Here is a 27,637-nt window from a genome sequence, read left to right as displayed (position 1 = left end):
GGACCTGGCCTGATGGCACAATAAGATCACTCCATGGGACCTAAGAGACTATCAGAATCCAATCCTGGTGGGACAGTTGGATTCCTCTGTGTTAAATGTGTCATGTTCTCAAGTTTCTAGTTATTTATTTATCGACATTTATTTACTGGGAAAGTCTGACTGAGCAGTGCCTGTTTTCACTGGGGGCCCAGGGAGAAAGGCTCAGTTATACAGACATCATTTGTACTGTTTCATCATTCACAGTCAGTTTCATTCATGAGCAGCAGTTCCATTATTCAGACTTCCTTTACATCAGTTACATTTTTAAATAAAATAACAGTTACATTGGTTGTACATATAAAAATTAAGATAAAGAGTTAGAGCAGCCCAAACAAACGAAGGAGGGGAGGAGGCACAAGGAAGATAATGGAGATTAGATGACAGAAAAGGGTATAGTTGTGATCATAGTGCATTAAGTTTTGTGCAGAAGACAGTTATGGCAGAGTAATTACTGCTTGAATATCCATCACAGGCTAATTTTACATGTTTTGTTCCTCATATTATATACAGTCATATATTTACTGATTTATTTTTATATCTATAGAATACTTATGCAGATCTTTTCTTCACTTCTACACAATTTACAGTTTAGAACTGAAACTGACCTGCAGTAAAAATAATCTTTAGACCAATAATGTAGCTAGTTTCATTTTTTCTATTTCACTCAAATAGAGTATGTTACCTACAGCCATGAGTTCTCATTAACAAAAAAAAAAAAAAATTCCAGGGGTCCAAAAAAACATGCAAATTTAATCTGATCCATCCCACATTTCACTGATAAAGCAGATAGTTTTTATTTAATGTAGATCTCTCAGATGGACAGTGAAAAAATAAAGAAAACAGTTGTGTAGCCCTTATTTGCTTAATTTTTAACAGTGTTGCCTGAATATTGTGATATATTCCATTAGTGCACAGTATTTAAATAATTTATACCTACATGCAGCAGTACCTTTTTAGGATAACATTTTTGCCTTAATATAAAAAGACTTTCGGCTTTTCCCGGTTAGGGGTCGCCACAGCGGAACTCCAGTCTGCTCATGATTGGCAGTAGATTTTTGCGGTGCCGAGTTGCCAGCCCGGCGCTCAACCTTCAAAGAAGACACGCCCATTCATTCTTGCACCTACCTGCATGTCTTTAACATCACTTGACCATGGGGAGGACATGCAGACTCCACACAGAAGGCACTCCAGCCGAGAATCGACAGGAGAACCTCTTGCTGTGAGGTGACAATGCTAACCGCTGCAGCACCGCAGCTAGTTTTATATTAGTGACATTACCACATTTTATCCAAGGTAAGCAAACTGCCTGGTTTCTATAAGAATTACATACCCTTGGTTACATGCCAGTGCCTCTGTTTAACAGAATCCCCTTTTACTAAATGTAGCTGCTGTTTAGCTTTTTAGGTTGATACTAGACTGATAGTCATTAGAACCATTAACAGCCTAATCTAATTATTATGTACTTAAATAGAATTTACTCTCTTTGTCAAGAAGGGCTAAAAAAAGATAATCCATGAGAGAACTTAAGACTCACTATGCAATTATCAAGATTAACTTTGTCTTTTTAGTCTCATTTGTACATATATTACAGGCATGTACATCTCTTGCATCTTCTCCTTCTACAGTAGTTCTCCCCTTTCTTCCATCTGATCATTTTACCTGAAAAATTTCTTCTCGTTTACCTAGCTCTTCCATTCACTTATGTTCATCTGTGTATTTGTTGTGCTTTTCTTTACTGGTGTCATCTCTTGTTTCTTTCATCTCCATATTTTCAGAAATTCTGCTTGTCCACTCAGCTGAGTCAATAACCACAAAGTATTGACTTTGCAACTCTTTATTAACAATGCTACTGACAACCATTAAAGATGCCACAGTAAATTCACATGTAACATATCAACCATAACCATTAACCATTAACTCTTAAGCTGGTTGGCATGACCAAGCCTGTTACAGCTGAGATCTATAGGACTGGATGCATGACCCAAGCTATTTGGATCTGGTGGAAAACACCTTTAATTCTTCCTTTCCAACCCTGATACTCCTTGATATGGCCACCGTTCAAATTGAGGCCAACTGAAGGAGTGTCCTGGTCACTGACCACCAATGGAGGGGTGTAGCCATAAAGTCACTGCCTAAAACTTTTGCGACAAGGGCAGGATGGAAGGGCCATCAAGATGTTGATGAGTCTGCTGAGCGGGGCCATGCCACATGCTTAAATACAATGAGCCATAGGCCTGCCCCCTTAACTCGTGCTTGTAGACAGTGCAACTTACTGGTAAGTCACCCTTGTCAACAGAGCTGAGTCAATAACCACACAATACTGCCTTTGTAACCCTCTATTAACAATACTACTGACAACCATTAACGATGCCACAGTAAATTCACATGTAACATATCAACCTAACCATTAACCATTAATTCTTAAGTTGGTTGGTGTGATCAAGCTTGTTCCATCTGACCTCTACAGGACTAGGTGCATGAGCCAAGCTACCTCAAATCTGGTGGAAAAGCCCTTTAATTCTTCATTTCTGACCCAGATTTTATTTATTTATTTATTTATTCACAGTTTGTTTGCCAGGATAATCCATTGGGCCACAAATGGCCTGTTTTCAATGGAGTCCTGGGGAGAAAAGCTCCAGAAGGTTGATTACATAATACAAAGTAGGAACAAATTTGAATTACACATTAAAAAAACACATTTGTCACACATTGAAAATGTAATTATGCATTAATACAGTAACTAAGAAAAAATATGTCGGAGGAAAATAGGTATTTACAATGAGTTTCATCATGGAGTGTCATATTTGAACAAACATCTGGATTAATATTGGGTAGTATTTGTTATAAGGAGTAGCAAAAGTGCCAGTTTAACTTTCTTTAGTATTTCTAGTGTTAAAGAAGTAAGATAGGTATTAATGGGTCTACAGGAGGGTTAGAAGATTAGGAGGAAAGTGTCGTAGTTATTAGGTAGGGTGGGAGTATGAGCATATCCATTGTGAGGTTAGATATGAGTGAAGTGAGGTTTTGAGCAAGGAGAGACTATTTGTAATGTGGATGGAGGCTGGAAGAGAGTTCCAGAAGCGTGCTAGTGAGAAGGACATCAGTTGATTTCCAGCTGGACGTAAGGGTCTGTGCAATTTGATTAAGTTGTGAGACTTTGATCTTAACAGTCTGTCAGGTTTATGCATTTCAAAGGTATTTGCTAGGGAGGGACAGAGAGATGGGTTGTGGATCAATTTATGAGCTTGGATAAGTTGGGTATGACTGAGGAAATTGGGTAGCTCAAGCCAGCCTAGTTGATGAAGGGAAAGGCAGTGGTGAGAGGAGGCTCTGTGACCTGGTGCAAATTTGGTTATTTTATTGTAGCAAGATGAGAGTTTTGCTTTAAGGGAGGATTGCAGGTTGGAAAGGATAGTTGCACCATAAAGTAGAGATGGGATCAGGTAAGTATTAGCTAGTGTGACTCTAGTAGAGGGAGAGATGAAGTGACTATGCCGGTAGAGCATACCTAGCTTTTTATGGATTTTGTTGATATTGGCTTGAAGATGCTTATCAAATTTCAGTTGGACATCTATGATTATTCCTAATAATTTTGCATTGGAGACTATTTCAGGGCCAGATGGCTATCAAGCATCCACTGTTCAGTAGAGGAGAAAGCTGCTTGTGTAAGGTGGTTAAGAGTGGTGATCGAGGGGGAGGAACAGATTATAGTAGAATCATCAGAGCATTGAATGAGGGTGGAGTCTGAGATGGCATGGTGAAAATCATTTATGAATATATTAAATAATAGGGGGCCTAGAATTGAGCCCTGGGGATGCCTGTGGATGTATTGAGGAATGGAGAGAAAGCCTTGCTCCATTTGACTGCTTGCTGCCTGTGGATGAGATAGCTTGAGAACTACTGGGTAGTGGAAGGGGACAAGCTTAGTTTAGTGAATTTGGTAAGGAGCAGGTTGTGGGAAATGGTGTCAAATGCCTTAGAGAGATCTAGGAGGAGAGTGGATATGAAGAGGCCAGAATCACGGGCTTTATTTACTGACTCAAGGAAGGAGAGGAGGGCAGTAGAGGTACTATGGCCAGGATGAAAACCATGTTGTGTTGGTGTTAGAAGTTGGTGGTTAATGAGATAGAGTAGGAGTTGCTGGTGGACACACTTTTCAAGTAGTTTAGAAATAGGGGACAGGACTGCGATAGGGTGGAAGTTAGTTATATCATAGTTGTTGCCATCTTCATGGAGAGGGATAATAAAGGCTTTATTCCATAGTTGGGGGACTTGACCTACTAAGATAGAATGATTAATGAGTATGCTGATGGGGAGGGCTATTGCTTCATAAGCTAATTTTAAGAAATAGGAGGAGATTTCATCAGGAGCATTTGAGCCTAGTTTTAATTTTAGGAGAAGTTTTTTTATAGTTGATGTGGAGATGGGATTGATGGAGAAAGGTGGAGCTGGGGGGCATGGGGTGTTTAGGGAGGAAGGAATAGGTGTCGGTTGAGGGTGAGTGCCTAAGTTATTGGTGAAGGTTGATGTTAGTTTACTAACAGACTCTATGAAAAAGGAGTTGAATTTGATTGCTAAGTCTGTGTCAGATGTGTCTAGGTCAGGACTAGGGTTTTCAGCTTTGCCTGGGCTGAGGAGGGCTGAGTTTCCCTTCCAGAAATGTTTGGGATTAGTAGTATGGTTGGTTTGGAGGGTAGTGAAATATGCCTTATGGTGTCACCCCCTTGATATGACCACCGGTCAAACTCTGGCCAACTGAAGGGGACTCGAGGTGGCTGAGCACCAATAGTGGGGAAAATAAGGGGGTGACACCATAAGGCTGCCTCCAACCCAGCATTTCTCATGTCGTCGTCCCCCCCCCCCACCAGCCAGCATTGAGACCATATTCTCCAGGTCATTAAAGGAAAACCGTGTTATTTCCTGAAGTATTCATCAATGGCCATAATAATGTCTAAATTAAACAAATTGAAACCAAGTTTGTTCAAACACACATTGTCACTATCATAAAAATCATGGTCCATGCTGTCGAGATCTTTGTAGTGAATTATCTGGAATCCTATCTGTTGACCTGTCTGTGTAACTCTATGATTAATGATCCACCTAGAAATCTCAGTTGCACTTGACGTTCTAGCTCCTTCCCGATGAATTCTCAGTATGATGGATGACCAGAACAAAACCAAGCTTGGATATAGCGAATGAAACCTGTGCATATCAGAAAGTATTCTAGCTAAGAGTATTTTATTAGGAGCCTGGGCCAGGTCATTACCCTGAGGTAGATTACCAAAACCCCGGGCAAGGTTTCCTTTGCTGTGATTTGATGATAGATCTCCCAAAACTGAAACCATAGGAGACCAGAAAAGCCAAATGAATGAACTACCCATTTATTAAGGTCAAAGGAACTTCAGTATCCATCTGGTTGGACCAAAGCTTGGATTGTAGTTCTCTTGAAGAAATAATGCCACAACAGCCAGATGACCTCCTTTCTTGAAACAAAAACAAAGATTAATGCCTGATGTATGACAAAAAGGCTTCAGACACCTACCTTCCTTTTTTTGCATGACCTCAACAGAATGCCCCTACATGATCAAGTCAGAGGTGTGTCTTATTCTAAATGAATGAGATGAATACCATTGCAGATATATCCCTTGCCACTCAATGGCTTTTCTCAGTATTAGGTTAACCACTGCTAAACTAAGTGGTCTGTCACCCACCCATGTGAAAACTGGGCCAAACCTAATGCCCTTGTGAGTGATCCTGTGCAGTAATCTGAACCAGTGAACTGGGCAAATGGCTAACCCTTTCACATTGTCTAACCAAACCTGGTGCCCTCTGTCTGACTGATCCATCTTGGATTTCTTTACCCATATCAGAATAAATTATTTGAGAATAACAAGGTCCTCCCAACAAAGTGAGTTTAGTAATTCATTAGTATGGAAGGCACCCATATATAATGATGTGAACAACACAGGCTAATGTAGCAAAGGTGCAAAAATCAGGTAGTGTGGTAAAAGAGCCCCAAACAATGATGGCAAGGAGGTGTCTCCCATTTGGCTTCCTGGAATCACAGGAAGCCCCATGAATATTCCCCAGCCACTGAGCAATCTGCCTGTGAGCCAATGGTTGGATACTTCCTGAAGACCCAAGAAACATTCCAACCATCCTAAAGCTGCTATGTGCACCCGTAGTGTTTTAGGGAAATCTACTAAGGAAGTCCTGGTCAGTAAGAAGTGAAGGATCAACTGCAAACTCCAGTTTCTATGACAAGAGGACAATTACCTCTACAAAGTCTTGAAAATCTGAAGTGATTAAGAACAGGCCTTTCTGGAATTGCTGGCAAAAGACCTGGCCAGCAATGATGCTGCCACTCCTCTCCAATTAACCAAACTTCCACAGGAATTGTCATGCCCTTTGGCTCTGCATTCTTGACCAGTGGGCAAAACCTGGTGAACTGAAAACGGGAAAGACTATCAGTTATAGGACTGTGCTGGCCAGACACATGCACACTAGAGAAAGACATATTAATCTTTAAAATGAACAAAACTAACAGCCTGATAACAGAGTGCACCCATTTGGACTTGGAGGACCATTTGTTGATAGCATGGACAATGAAGCATTGTTTGAATGAATGAATACTCTACTGTTGTGAAACTATTCTTTCCACACCAACACAGTCACCCAGATAGGGAAGATTTCCAGGAAAGTAATATCACTCCACCTCTCTTCTGGCCAAGACTCTGGCCATTTTTCAGTGAACCAGCTGCCTTGGAAGTATCCTCCCATACCAGAACTCTTGCTGTACCTGTAAAATGGTTGCAATCACTGGAAGTACCCAGGCCATTAGACTAACCACTGCAATAAATAATTATTACAACTCAATGAGATCTGAGGAATCTAAAACCTAAAAAATGAAACAACTAATGACGACATTTAATAGTTTAAAATAAGACATTCAACAAAACTGAACTCATTGTGTTCAGAATCTGTCCTCCCATCTACAAGAAACTGCCTGCACATCTCTGATTAAGCAAGGTATAATAACTTAAAAGTATTACTTAAAAGTATTACTGATGATCAACTTTCATAATGGACAAGAGTATATAGAAAGGCACATGAAACCTCGTCATAAAACAAACATAATATATTTATAGATATTATGTATATGTCTTGAGACAAAAATATATATATTTTTTACTTCATTCTGTGCTTAGCTCTAATACTTATCAACCAATGTACTAAAATAATCTAATAAAAAACTTTTTATTATAAATACATATATATAAATATATAAATATATAAAAAATATAAAGGATGTAAAAGATATGTATGAATGTATATATATAAATATCAATATAAATATCAATACTAGATTGTGATAAATATGATAAATAAATGAATATATAAATATATAAATATAATATCATATAGTATAATCCAATAAATGCTGTTAAGAATCATGAGTATAAAATGCATAGATAAAATAAAATAAACATATTAAACTAGTGTATTAAGCAGTATTCTAGTTATAAATTAAAACATGATCATGTCCATGATAAGTATTGAGAAAACTGATGTCAAGATATGAACCATTAATAAACAACTTAATGATGCACTGAAAAATGTATTCTTAACTAAAAGGGATATAAAACAACTAGCATCTCTGATCTATTAGAATGAAGAATATGTCACGTTGAAGCTCTATGTAAAATATCTTCATTTGACACTGCGTCCTTTCAAGGGAGCTCTTACACTCACATATTGATTCAGACCTGGACAATATTGTGCCTTTAATCTAAGAATCCAGGATAACTCTTTGTTCTCTAGATCATTAAATGTGTCTCCCTTTCTAGCACAAGGTGTAATAATTTGTAACACTCTAAAAACAAAGGAGTGTCCTACATTGTTCATAACATGTTTAGCTAGCGCATTTTTTGTGTCACATTTCTTTCTGTCATAAATATGTTCTTGTATCCTTTCTTTCAGGGTTCTAGTGGTCATGCCTACGTAGAAGGATCTGCAAGCTCGGCAATCCGCCAAATATATCAGGTTCTTGTCTTCACAAGTTGCAAAAAAGTGTGGTTCAAACTTGAAAGCTAATGTAGGATGTTGAAAAAATTGGTTGGTAGTAATCATAGCACACATACTACATTTTGCACAAGGAAATGTGCCTAATCTCTTGTCCTTATTGGATCTAACTCTTCTGTTTAAACTAGGCTGTTCAATACACAACAGTCTACTTAAGTTCTTACTGTTCCGATAAGTAAATGAAGGTGCAGGTCCTACTAAATCTGCTATTTCTGTGTCAGTCATAAGAATATGCCAATTCTTGGTTAAAATGTTTCTAATATGTTTGTTGTCGCTAGTATATCTCATATTAATTTTCACTATAGAGTTATCAAAGGTTCTCTTAGTATGTCTGTAACGTTTGTGAGTATTGATACCTGTGCTCTTGACAACTTCCTTATAAATGAAATTCTCCTTGATGCTGCGTACCTTCTCCGGGTTATACCCCCTGTTAATAAAGCATTCTTCCAAAAAATCACCTTGTGTATGTAGTTCATCCTCTGTTTTACATAATCTTTTAATTCTGGTGAACTGACTCCTGACTATATTGTCAAAAATAAATCTGGGATGCATGCTGTTATAGTAAAGTAATGTATTCCTCCAGCATTCTTTCCTGAAAATGGTGGTGTTAATAATATGTCGTTTATCCTTGATAATCGTGATATCTAAGAAGTCTATACTGTGATGTGAGTAGTTGACAGTAAATTTCAAAAATTCAGTGGTCGATTCAAGGTACCGGATAAAAGTGAGAAGCTCATCTATGGTGCCATGCCAAAATAACAGTACATCATCTACAAATCTTTTGTAGAGACTTATCTTCTTAAAATTGTCATGATTAAAAAGATGAGTCTTCTCCCAGTGCAGCATCACCAAATTAGCATAGGTATTCGCGCAGGGGGTTCCCATGGCTATCCCCCACTGCTGTAAGTATACCTTGTCTCTAAACATGAAAACATTATTGGTTAATACTAGCTCCATGATGGCACATAATAGAATCTCTTCACTGGTAGTGAATTTGTGACTGCTGTTTATAACAAACCTCAAGGCTGCTAACCCAAAAGTGTTCGGTATTGAAGTAAATAAATTCTTTACATCTAGTGTAACCAAAATGCATTCTTCAGTTAGACCATTAGTGAAGCTATCCAAACAGTCTAATAGCTCATATGTATCCTTTAATATAGAGCTGGTCTCAGTCACTAAAGGTCTGAGTTTTTTCTCTAAATAAACAGATAGTGTTTCAGTGACCCAGCCATTACCAACTACTATGGGTCTCATAGGAGGTGGCATTATACCCTTATGTATTTTTGGTAGGCCTTTGATGTAAGGTGCTTTTGGTTTCTCTATAAAAAAGTACAGATACAAATCATAGTCTGTCTGCCTGCACATTACAAAATCATAAAGCTCTTGATGTACTGTATAAACTACCTTCTCAAGATCAGCTTGACTAATTAATTTATAAGTTTCTGTTTCATTTAATAACTCTAACATACTGTTGATATACATATCAGTATTCAGTAATACAATAGCCCCTCCTTTATCAGCTGATTTTATCGTTAAATTACTAGCGCGTTTTAAAGTATAGATATTGTCCCATTCATTAGTGTACATATTAAAAAACATTGAAGTATGTTTGTAGTCATAATAGTATTTATACAGTTCACTTTCACAGGCTTTCAAGTAACATTCTGCCACAGGTGGAGGTGCTGGCGTAAACACGCTCTTTCTTTTAAAGACAGTAGTATCAACATTGCTGATCTCAGTGTTCGTTCTGTTCTTTTTAACGAAGAACAGTTTTAAAGATATAGCGCGAATAAAAAGTCTTAAGTCAATGAGCACCTCAGCTATATTACTAACCTGAGCAGGAATGTATGTAAGTCCTCGATTCAGTAGGTTCTTTTCAAATTCTGATAACTTGTAATTAGAAAGGTTAACTATTAAGTCGCTCCATCCCTCATGCGACCTCTGCGGTCCTGTTGCTCACCCGAGTACTTCCTCTTCGACCTCCCTCTGCTGTTCGACCTGCCTCTCAATGCGCTCTGGTTGTAGACTGGGAGCGGTAAAAAATGCTCAATATTGCTTTGGGCTATTTTTGGTTTTGCACCCAAATTATGTACAATAGAACGTTGTAAAGCCAACTGATTCGGTGGCGGTGTATTGTCTGTTTCCTGTATAGAGGATGTGGCAGTTCCTGTTTGTGACGTAGGGGCATTCTCCAAAACAGCTATTGTATTTAAAGGGGAAATGCCCTGTGCATCTGGTGTATTATTGCTTGTTGTTGAGTCAATCACAAGGGACGCTTGGTTAGTGTCTCTATTATCTCGATACCTTGGCCAAACAAAAACTTGGCTATTAGTAAAATCATGATAGTCTCTCTGTAATTTATGCAGTTTCATCTGCTGTAATCTCTCCCCATAGGAGGATGTCTGCTGCAATACATTGTCGAGCCGTTGTTCAAACATAGCCCCTTTAAATTTAATAACAATGTCATTATACAAGGTTTCTACCTTGCTGTTTAATTCATTTTCTGTTGGAGTGAAATATTCTATCAATAAATTCATGTAGTTATAGCTCAAGTCTAAGTTTAGTTGTTGCCACCTTTTTAACAAATCAGGGTGGCTATTGCCATATGACGGCATGCAGAGGACTCTCATTCCTCTTGGCACAACTTTGAAGTGAAGACAGGCTTCTAAGTGCCTTTAAGTGCCACATTAAAATCATGTATATTGTCAGTATTAGTATTGGTATTCAAAATACATGTCGCTGAAAGTTCCATGGACAAAAAAGGGTTATCTTTCTTTTCCATGAGTAAATTCCATCTCCTCTTCAGGTCAGGTCTCTCTGGAACATAGTCAAGCTCAACTGTAGTATCATCCATCGTGTGGAAACAGCAAAACAAAGCAAAGTAGCACAAATGGTAAAAAACACAGTGTCGCTGTTCCCTGAAGGTCTGCTCCAAAAGTCAAAGTGTAGAGATGCAAAGTAGAAACACTGGAGACGGACCACCACAATAAATGGAAATATTTATTAGAGGACAAGCGCTTTCGCGTACATCAAGCACGCTTCTTCAGATCCATAGTAATGCAATTTGCAGGTATCATATATATATATATATATGCTAAAAAACTTCTCTTTAATATGGTAATCAAATAATCAAATAATCAAGCAATCAAATTAAATTAAATTAAATTAAATCATTGAAAACCCTTTACAGAAACCTTCAATAAGAGCAGCTGCTGCCTTTTGGACAGGATCATTTGTCAATAGCTGGGTCAATTTATATAAAAGGACTGGGGAGTGGGACTGATGCAGAACACTCAAAACCCCTGCCATAAGCCCCTCTGTGACCACGGAAAGGCTGCTTACTTCTGGGAGAGCTACTCCACTCCCCCAAGCCCTCCCTCTAATTGGGTTGAAGAAATGCCAGTTCTGACCCTACCAACTAACTGCCAGCAGCTGGAAGCAGGATGGCGTTTCCCGCATCCTAAACATGAATGGATGAAAATACTTGCTGGCCAAAGGCATTTCCTGTGATTAAAAGCCCAGCAAAACTTTGTTTCCCCTTTATTACTAACCTTGCTGTCAATCTCAGTGGTGGCCAGTTTATCTAACATGGCACTCAACCAAAGATAGGCATGCCTTAAATCCCACCTAAGGGCCTTGTCTATGGTTTTTATACGTTCACAGGTTCATAGGTAGGTACTAGGCCATTGGCCCTAGGGCCTATACAAGCCTAGCCAAAAAGGTACAGTGGCTTTCGCCACCCAAGAAAATAATTTTCCCTTGCCCCTGTTGAGCAGAGCCACAGAGGTGATCCCCGGGGTGAATTACCTATTTCCCATCCAATCATCAAGATTTTTCTTGAAGAGTACCAATGAGGAGATTTGTTTGATATAGATAGGTAGTTTGTTCCAGAGTATGGGAAGTCTCTGGGACAGGAATCTATCCCTCCAGCATGTTCTGTTTATTGTGGTGACAAGGTTTAGGTCCCTAGAGCGTGTAGCACAGAGAGATTGGGATTTCTTTAAGTGGAGCATATCCAACAGCTCTGGGTTTGACATAGCTTTGTATGTTAGGCAGAGATAATCTCTGAGTAGGTGATATGCAATGGAATAAAGCTGGAGTTTTTTGAGACGGTCTGCGTAGAGCATCTGTTTGAGGCCAGTAATCCTCTTTGTGAGTTATTTCTGCAGCTTTTCCAGTTGTTGTAGATGTCTTGTGAGGTACATACCAAAAGGGGCATTGTACTCTATAATGGGTCTAATGAGTAATGAGTAGAGGGGAACAATTACCTCTTTTTTCCTGCATGAGAAACCTTTTGTGATGAGGTGTGCCACATAGAAGGATTTCCTGACTACTGTGGCGATGTGATTATCAAAGGAGAGACTACTGTCCACCTGTGTTCCAAGGTCTCTTATCACACTTTTGGTGTTAAGTAGACTACCATATATGTGGTAGCTCATGGGTACAGAGTTTTTACCAAAGGGGATGACAATGCACTTTTTGGCATTGAGCTTGAGGCCATGGCTTTGACACCAGGCATCTGTCTCAGTGAGGCCCTTTTGTAGGATGTCCACATCATTAGGAGTTTCAATCATGGCTCCTAGTTTGCAAACTTCATTAGCCAAAGACCTTCTGTGTTAGCCTGTACTTCAGAAAAGTAGATACCAAACAGGAGAGGACCCAGAACTGAACCCTGTAGTACTCCACTTGTCACTGGTCTGAAGTCAGATGTGGAGTCTGCTACTTTCACAGTGTGGGTTCTGTCAGTGCGCCAGTTGGCAACCCATCTTGTGACATAGGGATTTATACCTAGTTTAGTGAGTTTATCTATAATTCCAGAGTGGGGGATGGTATCAAAAGCCTTGGCAAGATCTAGATAGGCTGTGTGAACCACTTTACCCTCGTCTACGGCTTTGGTGAGTGCTTAAAAGAAGTCAGTCAGGTTTAGGAGACATGCTCTGCCTTTTACAAAACTGAACTGGATGGGGTCCAGAGTTTGGAGATTACCAATGTCTTTGTTTATAAGTTCCATGATGATATGTTCTATGGCCTTGCAGACCAGGCTCGTTAGGCTAATGGGGCAGTAGTTCTCAGGGTCCATGGTGGTGCCCCCTTTTTGGAGTGGGATAACTGTCGCTGTGCACCATTCAGTGAGCACAAAGCCTGAAGTGAGGCTATGATTGAACATGGTGCTTAGGTGGGGTGCCGGTTCATTCTGTAGTTCATGTAGAATGGAGCCTGTGAAGTTGTCAGGTCCCATGGATGCTGTGTCCTTGGCTTTGGAGAGTGTGGCTTTCACCTGTGCAGCTGTGATTACAGGAACTTTGCATTCGTTCGATATAGAGATGGGCCCTTTAGGGGGTGAGGGGGGGTAAAGTTAGCACTGAACCTATCTGCCAAGATGTTGGCAATATCAGTTGGCTCTGTATATGTAGTGCCATTATGCTGTAACTCGGAGCAGATCTGAGTGTTGCCATTGAGATTCTTGACATAGCTATAGAATGCTTTGTGGTTGTCTTTAGAATCAGTGGCAATTTTGTTTTCATAACTACCTTTGGAGGATTTTATGAGGGATCTTAGCTTTTTACTGAGACTGACCAGGGAGTTCTTCCAGTCATGGGATTTCACTCTTTTTTTGCAACAGTTTCTTTCTTCAGTTGTAGAGTTTGTTTATGACAGGGGACCACCAGATTGGCTTCCTTTTTTTGGAGGATAGCATCTTAGTTCTGTTAGGGATAGCACGATCCATGCAGTCATGTAAGTGCTTATAAAGTGCATTTGTGTAGGATTCAGCAGTTGTACCTCTATTATCCACCTGCATGGGTGTCGTGAAGTTGGCTTTGGAGAAGTTTTTATGGTGGTTTCTCTAACGGGGGGTGGGGGCGGGATGTGGATGTCTAGGCTGATTAGCTTGTGGTCGGATCCGACCAACAAGGAATTGACCTCTGGTGTGGAACACCGGTCCCCATGTTGGTAATAACCAGGTCTAGGATATTGCTGCCCCTGGTGGGGGTGCGGATAAGTTGATCCAAGATGTTGAAATTTATGAATTCCAGAAAACATTGAGTAAAACTGTTAGTACACGAGTAATTTTCCCAGTTAATGGTGGGGTAGTTGAAATCTCCCATTATTAGGGTGCTGGGTTGTACCCTAATATTTTCCAGTGTATCAAGAAATGAGGAGTGGGAATCCTGGGGCATGGTGGGGGTTCTGTAGCAAGTTACAATTTGGATTGCGGTCTTGCCCAGAGTTAGTTGCACTTGGATAATCTCGGATGCATTATGCTGAGCAATTAGCCTGGAGGTGTGGATATCCTTAATGAATATGGATACACCTCCACCTTTAGTTTTTCAGTCAAGGTTAGGTGGCCAAAAGGTGTGGTATGAATTTTAGCCTGGTAATGCAGGGGTGCTCTCTGGGGCCTTGAACCAGGTCTCTGTCACTGCACAGATGTTGATGTTCTCCATTTTAAGGAGTGCTTCGAGTGAATCCATTTTGAGGTTTAGACTTCTAGCACTGAGTAGCATTATCTTCAGATTTTCCTTGCTTGTACCTGTTACGGTGGTGAATTTGTCATTTGAACCTTGCCTAAAAAAGGCACTATAGGGGTGACAAGAGCCTTAGTCAGTATCTGGATTCCCAAGGGTGACAGGTGCAGGCCATCTCTGGCAAAGCATCGTGGTCTGTCGATCATGTCATCCCAGGCAGACAGATACTGGATCCCCTTAGAATGACACCAGAAGCTTAGTCAATTGTTGAAGTCAATCATTTTGTCCTTGTACTGTGGTATCATTCTGGGTTTTCGTTTCCTGAAATGCTGATCATAATTTGCCCAGCTAACCCCCCCCCCCCTTTGACTAGACATGGTTCCCTGATAGTCGCAGTTTTAGCTGGTAAGGGCACAGCCTGTCTAGGGTCCTTTTCTTTAATCACTCCCATGAACACCATAAAACCTAGTGACCAAGTGTCCCAGTTCTTAACTACTACTCTGGCTGAGGCCTTTTTCCCAATGTCAGCTAATGCTGCCATCAAGTTCTTTTCAGAAGAACTGTCAACGTCCAAAATCCACTTAATTCCCTCGGTATCCACTTAGTCAAATAGCTTGACAAATACTCCTTTGAGGGTCTACTCTTTAATTCTGGTGGGAGTGTGTGCCATAATGTGAGACCTCTGGAGTTAGAAACTGAAAGGTTCAATATAGCCATAGAAGACAAAAACTGGAGAACACAGCTATCCAGATGAGGTGGAACATTACTCCTCAAAGCACTGAGCTCCATGGACCCCTTCTACAAGCTAGCTAAGGATGGGGGTGCAACCTGCCCAAAATCTGACCCTCCTCCTCACCAGGACCAACAGCTGCTAAAGCACAAAAATTTAATTTTAAGGCTAGGTTAAGCAGTCTAACCCTCCCCTCTTCTGGCAATGAATTGATAAACTCATCCAAACAATACTCAAGAGACTGATCTCTGTCATTAAAGCTTGCCCTTGCTTTCTCCCAGGAGTCATTACCTTGAGTTTCCAGCGGGTGTGGAGGGGTGACCCTTGTATCTGAGGCGTCTCTTTTGCATTTCCTTCTACCCTTCTTGCTCCAGAGCAGATCCAACTACTGACTCCTCCTCAGAATTCACTGCCAGTCTCTTTCTGGAGTTTTGCCCTTGCAGTACTGCCTGTGCAGCTTCTAAGTCAGAAAGCAAACCTTGCACTTCCTGAGACAGACAAAGCCACCTATCCTTAAAAGTCTGTACGAGGGTGGAATCTAAAAACAGAGAGTTTTTAAAGAGAAAAAAAGTGTGATAGCTGTAGAAAATCCAGACTCTGAAAAGTGCTAACGCCTTGTATCCTGGATGCCCTGTTGCTGCTGCGGAGTTCCAGACTGTAAACCCTTTACATGCTTAAAACCTTAAGTAGATTCATGCCTGACATGACTAAAATGTTACACTGAACAGGAGAATGAAATGCTGCTGTGCGTATTCTGGAATGCCTGTGCCTTTCTCACACTACACCTCCTCACAGCAATGAAATCCATCAGACTACAGCCTTTGATGCCCCAGCTAATAGAGGAAACCACAAAACTACAAAACCATGTACAAGACAGATTGGCTGCAAACTAGCTCAATTGAAATTGTCTAGCTGTTATTGATAGAAATAACTGCCTCCCCACAGTCAGCAATTCCTCCACACTTGTGACCATTAACACAGACCTGCCACCTTCAGCCATAATCAGTAGAGATATAGTAAACCTCCAGACACTGGACACAATGCAGTTTGGTTTTGTCAAGAGGAATTTATGCCTACTCAATCTGGTGGACTTCTTTGAGAAGGTCACCAAAGCAATGGATGATGGCAAAATCATTCACACTGCCTACCTTGACCTGGCCAAAGCATTTGACACAATACCCCACTCAGGCATTGTTGACAAACTCAGGAGGTTAGGTACAAACCCGTATGTCACCCAGTGGATAGCCAACTGGCTCACAAATAGGACCCAGGAAGTTAGAATTGGGGAGTCCACCTCTACAAAGAGGACAGTCACAAGTGGAGTCCCTTAGGGATCAGTCCTTGGACCATTTCTTTTTGGCATTTACTTCACAGAAGTCAGGACCAATGTCAGTGGTCTCTGGCTGAGTAAATTTGCAGATGATTGCAAATTAAGAGCTGTTATTGAATCTCACATTGACACAAATGTTCTCCAGGAGGGGTCGACATGGATAAACAACTGGTGTCAGAGCCGTGGACTAAAACTAAATGCCAAGAAATGCATAACAGTATCTTTTGGAAAGTAATCCATCTCTGGTAGCTATCATATTGACAACACATCCATTAGAGTTGACTCAGTAGTCAGTGACTTAGGGGCACACATAGATAGTAATCCAGCCTTTGACCATCACGTGTCTAGAGTGATGAGGAAATCATTCTATGTTGCGCAACTAATAAACAAGGTATGGCATCTAAGTCCAAGGAAGTCATTGTTCCACTGCATTTGGCATTCATCAGACCTATCATTGAGTACAACCACCACAATCTGTTCTTTTTGATCTTTTCTGCATTTGAAGCTACTTTGACTTCTGCTCTTATGTCCTTATTTCTTCATCTGTCTTACAGTGTGTATCCTACCTCCCTTCTCAGACACTTCATTTCCATCACCTCTAGCTTCTTCAACTGTTCTGCCTTTACTGCCCAGGTTTCTGTACCATACAGTAGTACTGGTCGCACCACTGTCTTGTACACATTACGTTTCAGCTTCTTTGGCATTCTTCTGTCATCGACTACACCTGATACTCTATGCCAGTTGGCTGCAGCCCCTCTGATTCTAGCTTTGACCTCTTCATTCAGATTTCCCTTCTCCTCAACCATCCCTCCCAGATACCTGAAGCTGTTTACCTGTTCCACTATCTTCCCTTCTATCTTTGTTCTCAGCTTCTTCTGATTGCCCCAGTTTGCTGCCATTACCACCATCTTACCTGTGCCTAATTTCATCCCATGTGCCTTCAGTTTTGCATTCCATTCCCCTATCCTTTGCTGAAGTTCTTGCTTAGAGTCTGCCTGTAATGCCACATCATCTGCATATAGCAGCTTTGTTGATCTGTCTCCTCCGACCTGTTTGCTAATGTAGTCCATCACTAGTATGAACAGCAGTGGGCTCAGAGCTGAACCCTGGTGTACACCCACTGGGAACCCCTTTGTGAGGCCGAACACTGCTCATTCTTGAGTCATTGGGTCCTTGTACATAGACTGCACTAATTATACCAATGTTTCTGGAACTTCAAACCATTGCAGTACTGCCCAAATCAGCTTTCTTGGGACTTTGTCATATGCTTTCTCCAAGTCTAGGAATGCCCAGTTGGACCCTTTCTTCATGTCTGGCTTCTTCTTAACTGTCTGTCTCACTGCAAACATCAGGTCAGTTGTGCTTCATCCTGAACTTTATCCAAACTGCTTGTCTCCCATCTTACATTCTACTACTCTGCATATCCATTTATCAATCACCCGCTCCAGAACTTTCATGCAATGTGATAGGAGTTTGATGCCTCTGTACTTGATGCCTCTGTACTTCCCACAGCTGTGGATGTCCCCTTTGTTCTTGTACACTGACATGAGTATGCTTATTCTCCAGTCATCTGGGATATGCCTTTCTCTCCACAATGTTATTAGTACCCTCAGGAGCCATTTCTCCCCTATCTCACCCAGCATCTTTATCATATCTGCTGTGACCTCATCTGAGCCTGCTGCTTTCCATGACTTTATTTTCCTTAGTGCTATTCTTACTTCTTCTAGGGTGGGCTCTTCTTCTTCTCTCATTGTAGGCTGTTTCTGGAGCAGTACAGCTTCTGTGGGGTTTTCTTCATTCAGAAGCTGATGGAAATACTCCTTCAATTTGCCTTTTTATGTCCTGTGGACTGGTGAAAAGGTTGTTGCTGGCATCCCTTATGAAGGGTGTCTGACTATCTTCTTTATCTTTCTGTCTTTGCCTTGCAACCAGAGGTAGTTTCTTTGTGCCACTTACTGAGTCACTTTTCAGAAGCTGGTAGAGTGCCTCTAATGCCCTATTCTTTGCTATTGCAACTTCTTTCTTAGCTTCTTTGTTAGCCAACCATTAGTTCTTCCTAGCTTAGTCAGTCTTTTCTATCTTCCACTTCTTCCTGCACTCCTTTCTTTTGATGTCTTCCTGGACTTCTGCATTCCACCACCAGCTTTATTTATGTACCTTATTTCCATACCTGGCTTGGCCACATATCTTTTCTGTAGTCCTAACACATCCTGTTTTTAGGCGCTGCCATTTTTGTCAAACTCCACCTATTTCCTCCTCTTCTTGGGGTGCTAGTGCCCTCAGTAATAACTTGAACTGTTGCACTTTCTCTCCAGCCAACTTCCAAATTTTCAGCTTGGTGTCTGTTGACCTTTGAGCCTTCTCTGCCCACTGCTTGCAGCTGATTGTGGTAACTAGTGGTTTATGCTATGGACCGACCGTTTCACTGGGGATGACTTTGCAATCATGGATTCTACCCCAGTGCCTTTTCTATACTAGGAGAAAGTCTACCTGAGTTGCATGTTGGCTGCTCTTGTATGTGATCTTGTGACTGTCTCTCTTTGTGAACCATCTGTTGGCTACTATCAAGCCATTTTTATTTATTTATTTATTTTTTTATTTTACATTTGTTGACCAGGCTAGTCTAGCTGGATATATTTCCATTTTCAGTAGAGGCCCGGGGAGAAAAGCTTCACACAGATATACAAAGTATAAAATATTGTTACATGGTAAAAAAGGAATACAAAACAAAATAAAAATAAAAACAGGTAGATTTACATTCTTGAGATAAAAACACTTGAGAAAAGTTCCAATATATCGAGTAAAGTTTAAGAGACTTAGATCAGAATATAATACAGTAAGAGTTATGTACCATAGATAAAAACACTTGTGAAACAGTACAGTGAGCAGAATATAGCTTAAGACAGCTCAAAACAGAATAGTAAGAGTTATATACAGTAGATCATATGAGGTAGTAGTATTTAAAAGCTAAGATTATTAGAGTTTAAATAGGGTCAGTCTAATTTACAAGTCAAAAGCATGTAAAGGTTTGGAAGTATGGCAAGAAGAGGAAGAAAGAGGGGTGAAGAAGATGGTTAGTCAGGGTTACTACAAGGGCATAGCCAGTGCATTTGAAGGTATTTTCTAAGGTTTTGTTTAAAGAGTGGTAAGGATGTAGTTAGAGTTAGTTCAGTGGGTAGTAGGTTCCAGTGTTTTCCTGCTGTGTTGGTAAATAGAGAGTCACCAGCTGTATTATTAGACTTTGTTAAACTGGCAAGAGGTTTGCTAGAAGAACGTAGGGAGTTCAGATTATTATATGGGACTATAAGTTTTGAGAGTATAGGGGTATTATTGGGCTGGTAAAATAACTTGTGGGCAATTGTGAGTTGGGGGATAATCAGATGGTTTTGGAATTCGAGCCAATTTAGTTGTCTAAGATTAGTACAGTGATGGGTTCTGAAGGGATTGCCAGTAGCAAATCTGGTGATATTATTATAGGAGGTTGCTAATTTGTTAAGGTTGGTTTTCTTAAGGTTGGTAAATATAGGTGAAGCATACAGGAGGGTTGAGATTAGATGGGAGTGGGCAATTTTGGCTCTGGCTGCTGAGGTTAAAAAGAGTTTTATTCTGTATAAGGAGCCTATTTTTCTGTTAACTGTTTTAATGGTGTTGTTTATATGGTAATCAAATGAGAGATTATTATCAATGGTTATACCTAAAAGTTTAGTGGTAGTATCAGGGAGAATAACAGTTCCATTATTTGATGAGATTGAAAAGTCTAATGTGGAAGACCTAGTGGTGGGTGTAAAGAGAAGGAGTTTTGTTTTTTTAGCATTGAGAAGGAGACAGCGTTTGGTAAACCATGTTTCTACAGTGTTGAAGACATCTTGAGTAAGAGAATATAGTTTAGATTGAGAGGTAGATGAGTATATTAGTGTGGAGTCATCTGCATATTGAATACAAGTGGCTTGTGGAATTGCTACATGGAGATCATTAATAAATAAGGAGAAGTAGACCAAGAATAGATCCCTGAGGGACCCCAATGGTAACAGGTAGAAAGGATGAAACTTGATTTTCCCAGAGAACTGCTTGTTGTCTATTGCTGAGGTATGATCTGAACCACTTTAAGGCTAGAGAATCAAAGGAAAGAGATTCCAGAATATTGATTAAGAGGGTATGATTAACCATGTCAAAAGCTTTAGAGAGGTCAATGAAAAGTGCAGATGAGAGGAGGTTTTTGTTACGATTTCTATTTATGGTATCTGTGAAGGATAGAAGGGCAGTAGTGGTACTATGTGATGGTCTAAAGCCATGTTGACAGTGTGCTATTAGGTTGTGTTGAGAGAGATGGCATAGAAGTTGTTTGTGAATGCATTTTTCCATAATTTTTGCTAGGGGTGATAAGAGACCAATTGGCCGATAGTTAGAATAATCATTGGAGTTCCCACCTTTATGTAAGGGGATAATGTGGGAGATTTTCCAAATATTTGGGATGGTTCCTTCCTGGATTGTCCTATTTATAAGGATAGATATAGGATAAGCAATTTCCTTAGCTGCTTTTTGGAGAAATTGAGAAGGAAGTTGGTCAGCAGATGGAGTACATGGCTTAAGTTAAGTTTATAGATGAGAGAGGTAGAGATGGGTTGTAGTTTGAATTTAGATAAAGAGTGTGGTAAGTTGATGGGAAGGCTGGAGTTTTCTGAGATAAGTTGAGTAGCTAGAGATTGTATAGTCTCAGTGAAGAAAGAGTTGAAGGTATTGGCAGTTTGATGGGGAGTATTTGGATCTGCATCAAGTGGGGTGGGTGTTCGGGAGTTACCTGGGGAAAGGAGCTTATTTATACCAGACCAGAACTGTTGGGGATTATTTGCCAGACAGAAGACTAGAATGGCTTCTCCTTCTTTATTCCTGTTATCCCATCCATGTGGACCCAGGCAGTCCTCATATCCTGTTCTGTCTGTCCCGATATGTGCATTCAAGTCACTCCTTATCAACACTAATTCATGTTTCCCTGCTTTATCTTGTAGGTCCTCCAAAATCTGTCTGAATGCACTCTTTTTCCTCACTATCACAACCCTGCTGTGGGGCATAGGTTGAGATTATGAATACTGCCCTGTCATTACACTGGTAATTGCCATGAGTCTATCCCTCACTGCCTTCTGAAGCCTCTCTCTCACCACAATTCCTACACCATTTCTAGCCTGTCTCCCTCCTGAGTAGTAGAGTCTGGATCCCAAGCCAAGTGGCTTTGCTTCACTGCCCTTCCATCTCATCTCTTGGATGCATAGGATGTCCAGCCTCCTCCATATCATCATGTCATCCACTTCCAAGCTGCATCATGTCAGTGAACCTACATTAATCATAGCAATTCACAGTTTATGTTTGGGAGGTTGGTTTGTTGGTTTTACGCCCAGCTTTTGCTCAACAGAGATATCCCAGGTAACCCAGGCTGGGCAACTAGACACCGGCTGGTCAGCAGCTTACTGACCCAGGGCTGCTGGACTTTATGGCATGCACACCATGGCCAGTAGGGGCACATATACTCCACCCACCATTAGCAAGGGTCCCTGGTGTAGGTCAGGGTAGGCCAGGTCCTCAACCCACTTTTCACCGGTAACTACCAATGCCATTTTGGTGACATTAGTCAACATGACCGAATCACCTAGAGCCATATTTTACACCATCGAGTGGCTAGCCTTGCCATGGTGCACAGTCTGTGATCCATGTTCTCCTATCTTGAGGATACTGCAAACCACAGTAGATGCCCAAAACGGTTGGTCTGTACAACTCTTCCCCCTATAGGGCACCATATAGAGTGTGTGCTGTTGCCTACAGCTCCATTCATTGTTGAGTTTGAGATAGAAATACTCTGCATGTTTCTTGGACATGGGGGAAATCCCATAGAGACACAGGGAGAATGTGCAAACTCCAAACAGGCATTGGTCAGAGGTCAGGATTGAACCTTGTGCATGGGAGGCAAAGACCTTAACTGTTATGCCAACTGGTCACAATATAGAAGAAGGTTACCATGATAATAAAAGCATAACAAATCTATCCTCACAAACACACCCTGCTGGCTATCCATCCCAGCAGGAACAGCCCTGCTGTCCTGAGTTTCAAAAATTAAATAAAGTCTAACTAAATAAGTTACATTAAAGAGTTACTTTGTCTCCTGAAAATCTTCTGCAATAGCAAATACCATAAGTAATTAAAATTGCACATGCTTATCCTGCAAAACTTTGTCATTGATATATGTAAAATACCTATGTTGAGTACCATTGTTATAAAATTAACAAAAGGGCTCACATAGTGCCCTTCCCAAATAATTCTTCCAAACCATGAGTAAAGAATAGCAGGTAAAATGATCCTAAAATTTAAGTTTATTATTCAAATATTCCAGTAAAAGGCATTAGTTAAGTACCTTTGTCCCTTACATATAAAACAGGACTTCATCAGAACTTCATCGTTTACCTTCTTTTCTTTTTTCGTGGTTTGAAAGAATTATTTGAGAAGAACACTAGGTGAGCCATTTTGTTGCTTTTATAACAATGGTACTCAACACAGGTATTTTATAGATATCAATGACGCAGCGTTGCAGGAGCCGTTTTGATGATTTTATAAGATTTACTCTTTTGGCTCCATGTTCACATGCCTGGAATGCTAGCTTTTTTCTGAGTACCATTGTTGCCAATATACTGTAACACAAAGCTGTAAAAAAAAAAAAAAAAAAAAAAAAAAAAAGAACATACAAAACTCAAACAACGAGGGCACCGCACCTCAAATCAGGGACATTTGCAACATTGCTCAAAAGTGTCAAATAATAGGCTTGTTATGGCATACTTGTTCTGTAAATAAAATGCTAAAATTCCATGTATGTCCCTACCCAGAGCTTCAAGCCAGACATCTGCTGGGGACCAAAACCTTAAATGAACAGCTCACAGATACTAGATAAAACCTAACAGCCCAAAAATAGGGACACATTTTAAATATTGTTCTTACAAACTTACAAAAGTTACAAGAATAACAGCATTTGTTTTGGAATACATTTTTGAAGCATATGGAGACTGACACTTAAATATATGTCATTATTAGTAATTAGTGATTTGACAAAAAAACACAAATTTTATGTGGAACAGAACAAAATATGAGGCAACAATCTGGCCATTCTGCGAAAAGCTGGCCAGTAGATAGCTATAGCAGCCACCCTTATACTATCTAGCCCCTTAAGACTGCATATTGTTCCTGCTATAGCTGTTTTTTTAACATTAGTATAGCTTCTCTCTTTTTTTATTTATTTTTAACTCTTTTTTTTTTTTTTATTTAAACATACCAAGCCCTTGCACGCCTAAGACAACTGCTGTGGTGCTAAAACAAGGAAAGCTAACAGCGGTGAGACGATACTTACTCAAACAGTCGCTGCCAGTCAGCTCCATCTTGGCATCTTCTCTACTGAGCTGCTGATGAATCTGTCAAGTGGGGCCATGCTGCTTGCTTAAATATGACGAGCCTTAGGCCTGCCTCCTTGACTTGTGTATGCAGACAACTTGACTTACCAGTAAGTCACCCTTGTGCAGATTATTGTATTGTATTATACCCTTGTTATATCACTGACTATAACAATATTCAAACAAGGGATTTAACACAGAGTAACAGTGCCATCATTTATGTATTGACGTTATTAGAGTAACAGTGACTTGGGTCTTAAACTGAGCTAATTTCAATTCTGCAGACAACAGTACTTCATTTTTTGATACAAAAGTATGGGATTTCCATTTCAAAAGTGTTCCAAGGAGCAGATCACCAGTTATTCTTCTATGTGATGCAACTTTCACAACTGAATGAAATTCTAAACATCTAAGTTGCATAAGAGGAAGTCCTGCAAAACCGAAAGAAACCCACAAACTGTAAAGTACTTAAAAATTATTAACTAAGAATTACAGTATTTTTTTATTTGCATATTGCAGAAACATTAAATTAACTTGCAGCCATGATGTTACATTTTGTATATGTGTTTGTGTGTGTGTGTGTGTTTGTGTGTATGCACGTATCTGCTTTTGTGAATGCGTATTGTGTTTGTGTGTGTACTTACAAAGATACATACACATATTTATGTGCATACACACATACATTTCCTAGATGAGGTATTAATAAAAGAGTGCTTGTGTATGTGGAACAAGGCGAGCATTTAAAGGTTACAGTCTTTAGACCCAAGTTTTCATTCTTGTACTTAGGAAAAGTACTAGTACTCATTACATTAGGGTGGATTTTCCTGCTTTCATTTACTTGACAGTTAAAAACCTCCCTCATTCATTTTCAGATTTGATGAGTAATGTGGGAAACATCCTCGTGGCAGGAAAAGAGTGATTAGCATTTAAAATGCAATATGCCAGGTACTATCTATAATCAGCTAATGATGCCAGGTACTATCTATAATCAGCTAATGATAGAAAATATTACTTTCTGATAGACTGAAAATAATATTTTACATGTGTAAGCAAACCTGATATTAAAACTTGAATACATTTGAAAAAAAAATTCTGTAGCTGGTTTTATCAGAGAACTGTTACTTTCACTTCTGTTATGCAGATTTTACTATTTAACATTGGTGATTTGTGCATCACTGAACAGTCACATTTCAGGACAAGAAAAACTTTCATGTAAAACATTACATACACTACTTAGGGCTTCCAAAAAGGTATTAATTATATTTTTGCATATGATACAGACATGGACAAACACAAGACTATATTATATCTAACTCACTCTTTCGACAAGTTTCTCTTGCACTTCCTTCCCAATTTCTGCAGTCTGTTTAAAGAAAACAAGATAAGAGATCAGGTTGATGCGTGAATCACAGAAGGAACCCATAACTCTATACTTTACAAGATTCACCAAGATAAATATGAAACTAGTAAATATAAAAACACTTGCTACATTGAAGCATGATTACAGATCATGTAAATTTTGTGGATTAATGTCTGGTTCTCACAGTCATTGGGAATGAATACAGCATCTCATGTATCACACGGAACACAGATGACTATTTTGTTACTGTCCACATCATGCATGCATTTAGGCACTTCTCGTCTGATGACCTTCCAGTGCACTCTTGGGCCATGCACTCTTGCTTTTTGTGTCATATGGCTGAAACTTATTCTGTTCACCTGGATCATTTTTGGCTCATCTGCTCTACTTTGCTTAACTTATGCATTACATGCTCTGTAATTCTGTGATATTATTTAGATGCTAAAATCCATGACAGTTCCTTACAGATAGAAAATTGCAGCTCCAGTTTAATATATGCTTCCCTTTAGAAACATTTACCGTCCTTGCCTAGATAACGACAGCCCAGCCTAACATTAAACTGTGATCAAATGACTGCGTACATATGGGTAAAAAAGCTAATGTGTGGTTTTCAATATTTCCAAAAAGACCTACTGAATAAGATGGATAAATCTATTCTTGAGTTTGTAACTTGGCATTCAAACACTGCACTTAACTGACATGAAATATAAGTACTGTTAGCTACCCTCCTTTCAATAAGCAAATTAAGTTGCTTTCAAAGGCAAACATATCACTCATATCACAATTTACACACCATTACTTCTGTACATGTAAAACTATGCTTTTTATAAAAAATATTTCAAACACTAATGCATGAGCTTTATGTCATTAAGCTGCCTTGAGCTCCAGATTTTAAATTCAGAACTCAGTTGAGTATTTACTTACCGTTGCAGTATTCTGGTCCATTCAATTCTGTGCAAGCTGTGAACAAGAAAACAAGTGCACTGAGTAAATCTGTTGGTTATTTCTGTTATGATTCTTCCCATAATCGATAATTACAAAACTGTTTCACTATAATGATGCCTTATGCAGATTTATTAAGAATCTTAAATTATATATTTCAGTTTCACACAATTCTCGTATTAAATGAAATACATAACACTTTTTTTCCTGTCCTTGTGATTTATAATCTCTTAAAAGTATTAAAAGCCGCTTGTAACATTCCTGTAAAAGTCTGACACATTTACAGAGTTTCATATTGAAATGTAGCTGTTTTGAAGTGCAGTGCACACGTACATGGAACTCTATTTCACTGAACTAAAGATCAAGTAAACAGCCTGTGACAATGTGAGGTATTGCCAGCTATACCTGGAGAAGTATGGCAGTGGATGTGTAACATATGCCAGCACAGCTAGCTGGAAGTATGTAAAGAATTATATGTCATTTGTATATCAAACTGATTTGCACAGATGCTTAGGTTGAAAAATGCATTTGTAAAGCTGCTTATGTTAAAAATGTACCAACAGTGTGCTCTATTGGACAGAAAAAGAAATAAGCATGTATTATTGTAACTGTTTAAATATATATGTTTTAACAGAGGATACTGGAATTGAAGAAGTTAATCTCAATTCACCTAACTTTGAAAATAGTTGGAAATTAATTTACCTGGCTTAGGCCATAAAGATTGTATCTTACAGTTCTCAATGTAGCCAGAGACAAAAAGTCTGTACTTGGAAGCTTTCTTGATTGTCTTTGGGGTGAACTAATTGCTTCTCTAGAAGGATGGAGGTTTGAAATTGTTTTATGACTTGCAGGAGCTGCAGCAGTCTTAGCAAGCTCTGTGTGTGTGTGTGTGTGTGTGTGTGTGTGTGTGTGTGTGTGTATTATAGGTTCATAGGTTCATAGGTAGGTACTTACTATCTGCCCGAGGGCATTTATAAGCCTAGCCAGAGTGTGTCGGCTTTCGCCACCCCATTGATTAATTAACTGATCCTCTGTCAAGCAGAGCCAATGAAGTGATCCCAGGGGTGTATTTTCTGTTACCCATCCACTCGTCAAGGTTTCTCTTGAAGAGTGTTAGTGAGGAGCTCTGCCTGATGTAATTTGGAATTTTGTTCCAAAGCATGGGGAGTCTCTGTGACAGGAATCTATCCCTCCAGCATGTTCTATTTATTGTTGTGGCAAGGTTTAGCTCACTAGAGCATGTGGCTTGCAGTGACTTAGATT

The 27,637-nt window shown here is 39.7% G+C and overlaps 1 protein-coding gene across 1 annotated transcript in view; it reads right to left on the bottom strand.

Annotated features, from left to right (window-relative positions):
• The window catches only part of LOC122817310 (interleukin-17 receptor D-like), a 353,566-nt gene that overhangs the window by 192,540 nt on the left and 133,389 nt on the right, over nucleotides 1–27,637 (bottom strand). Inside the window, exons 5-6 of the mRNA XM_044090533.1 lie at nucleotides 26,357–26,392; nucleotides 25,391–25,435 (exon numbers count right to left, since the gene is read on the bottom strand). Of these exons, the coding sequence (XP_043946468.1) occupies nucleotides 25,391–25,435; nucleotides 26,357–26,392 (81 nt within the window). The remainder of the gene's footprint in view (nucleotides 1–25,390; nucleotides 25,436–26,356; nucleotides 26,393–27,637) is intronic.

The sequence above is a fragment of the Protopterus annectens genome, chromosome 12.part0, assembly GCF_019279795.1.
Source record: "Protopterus annectens isolate FY-2018-M chromosome 12.part0, PAN1.0, whole genome shotgun sequence".
NCBI lineage: Eukaryota > Metazoa > Chordata > Ceratodontiformes > Protopteridae > Protopterus > Protopterus annectens.
This window is presented reverse-complemented; position numbering and strand designations above follow the sequence as displayed.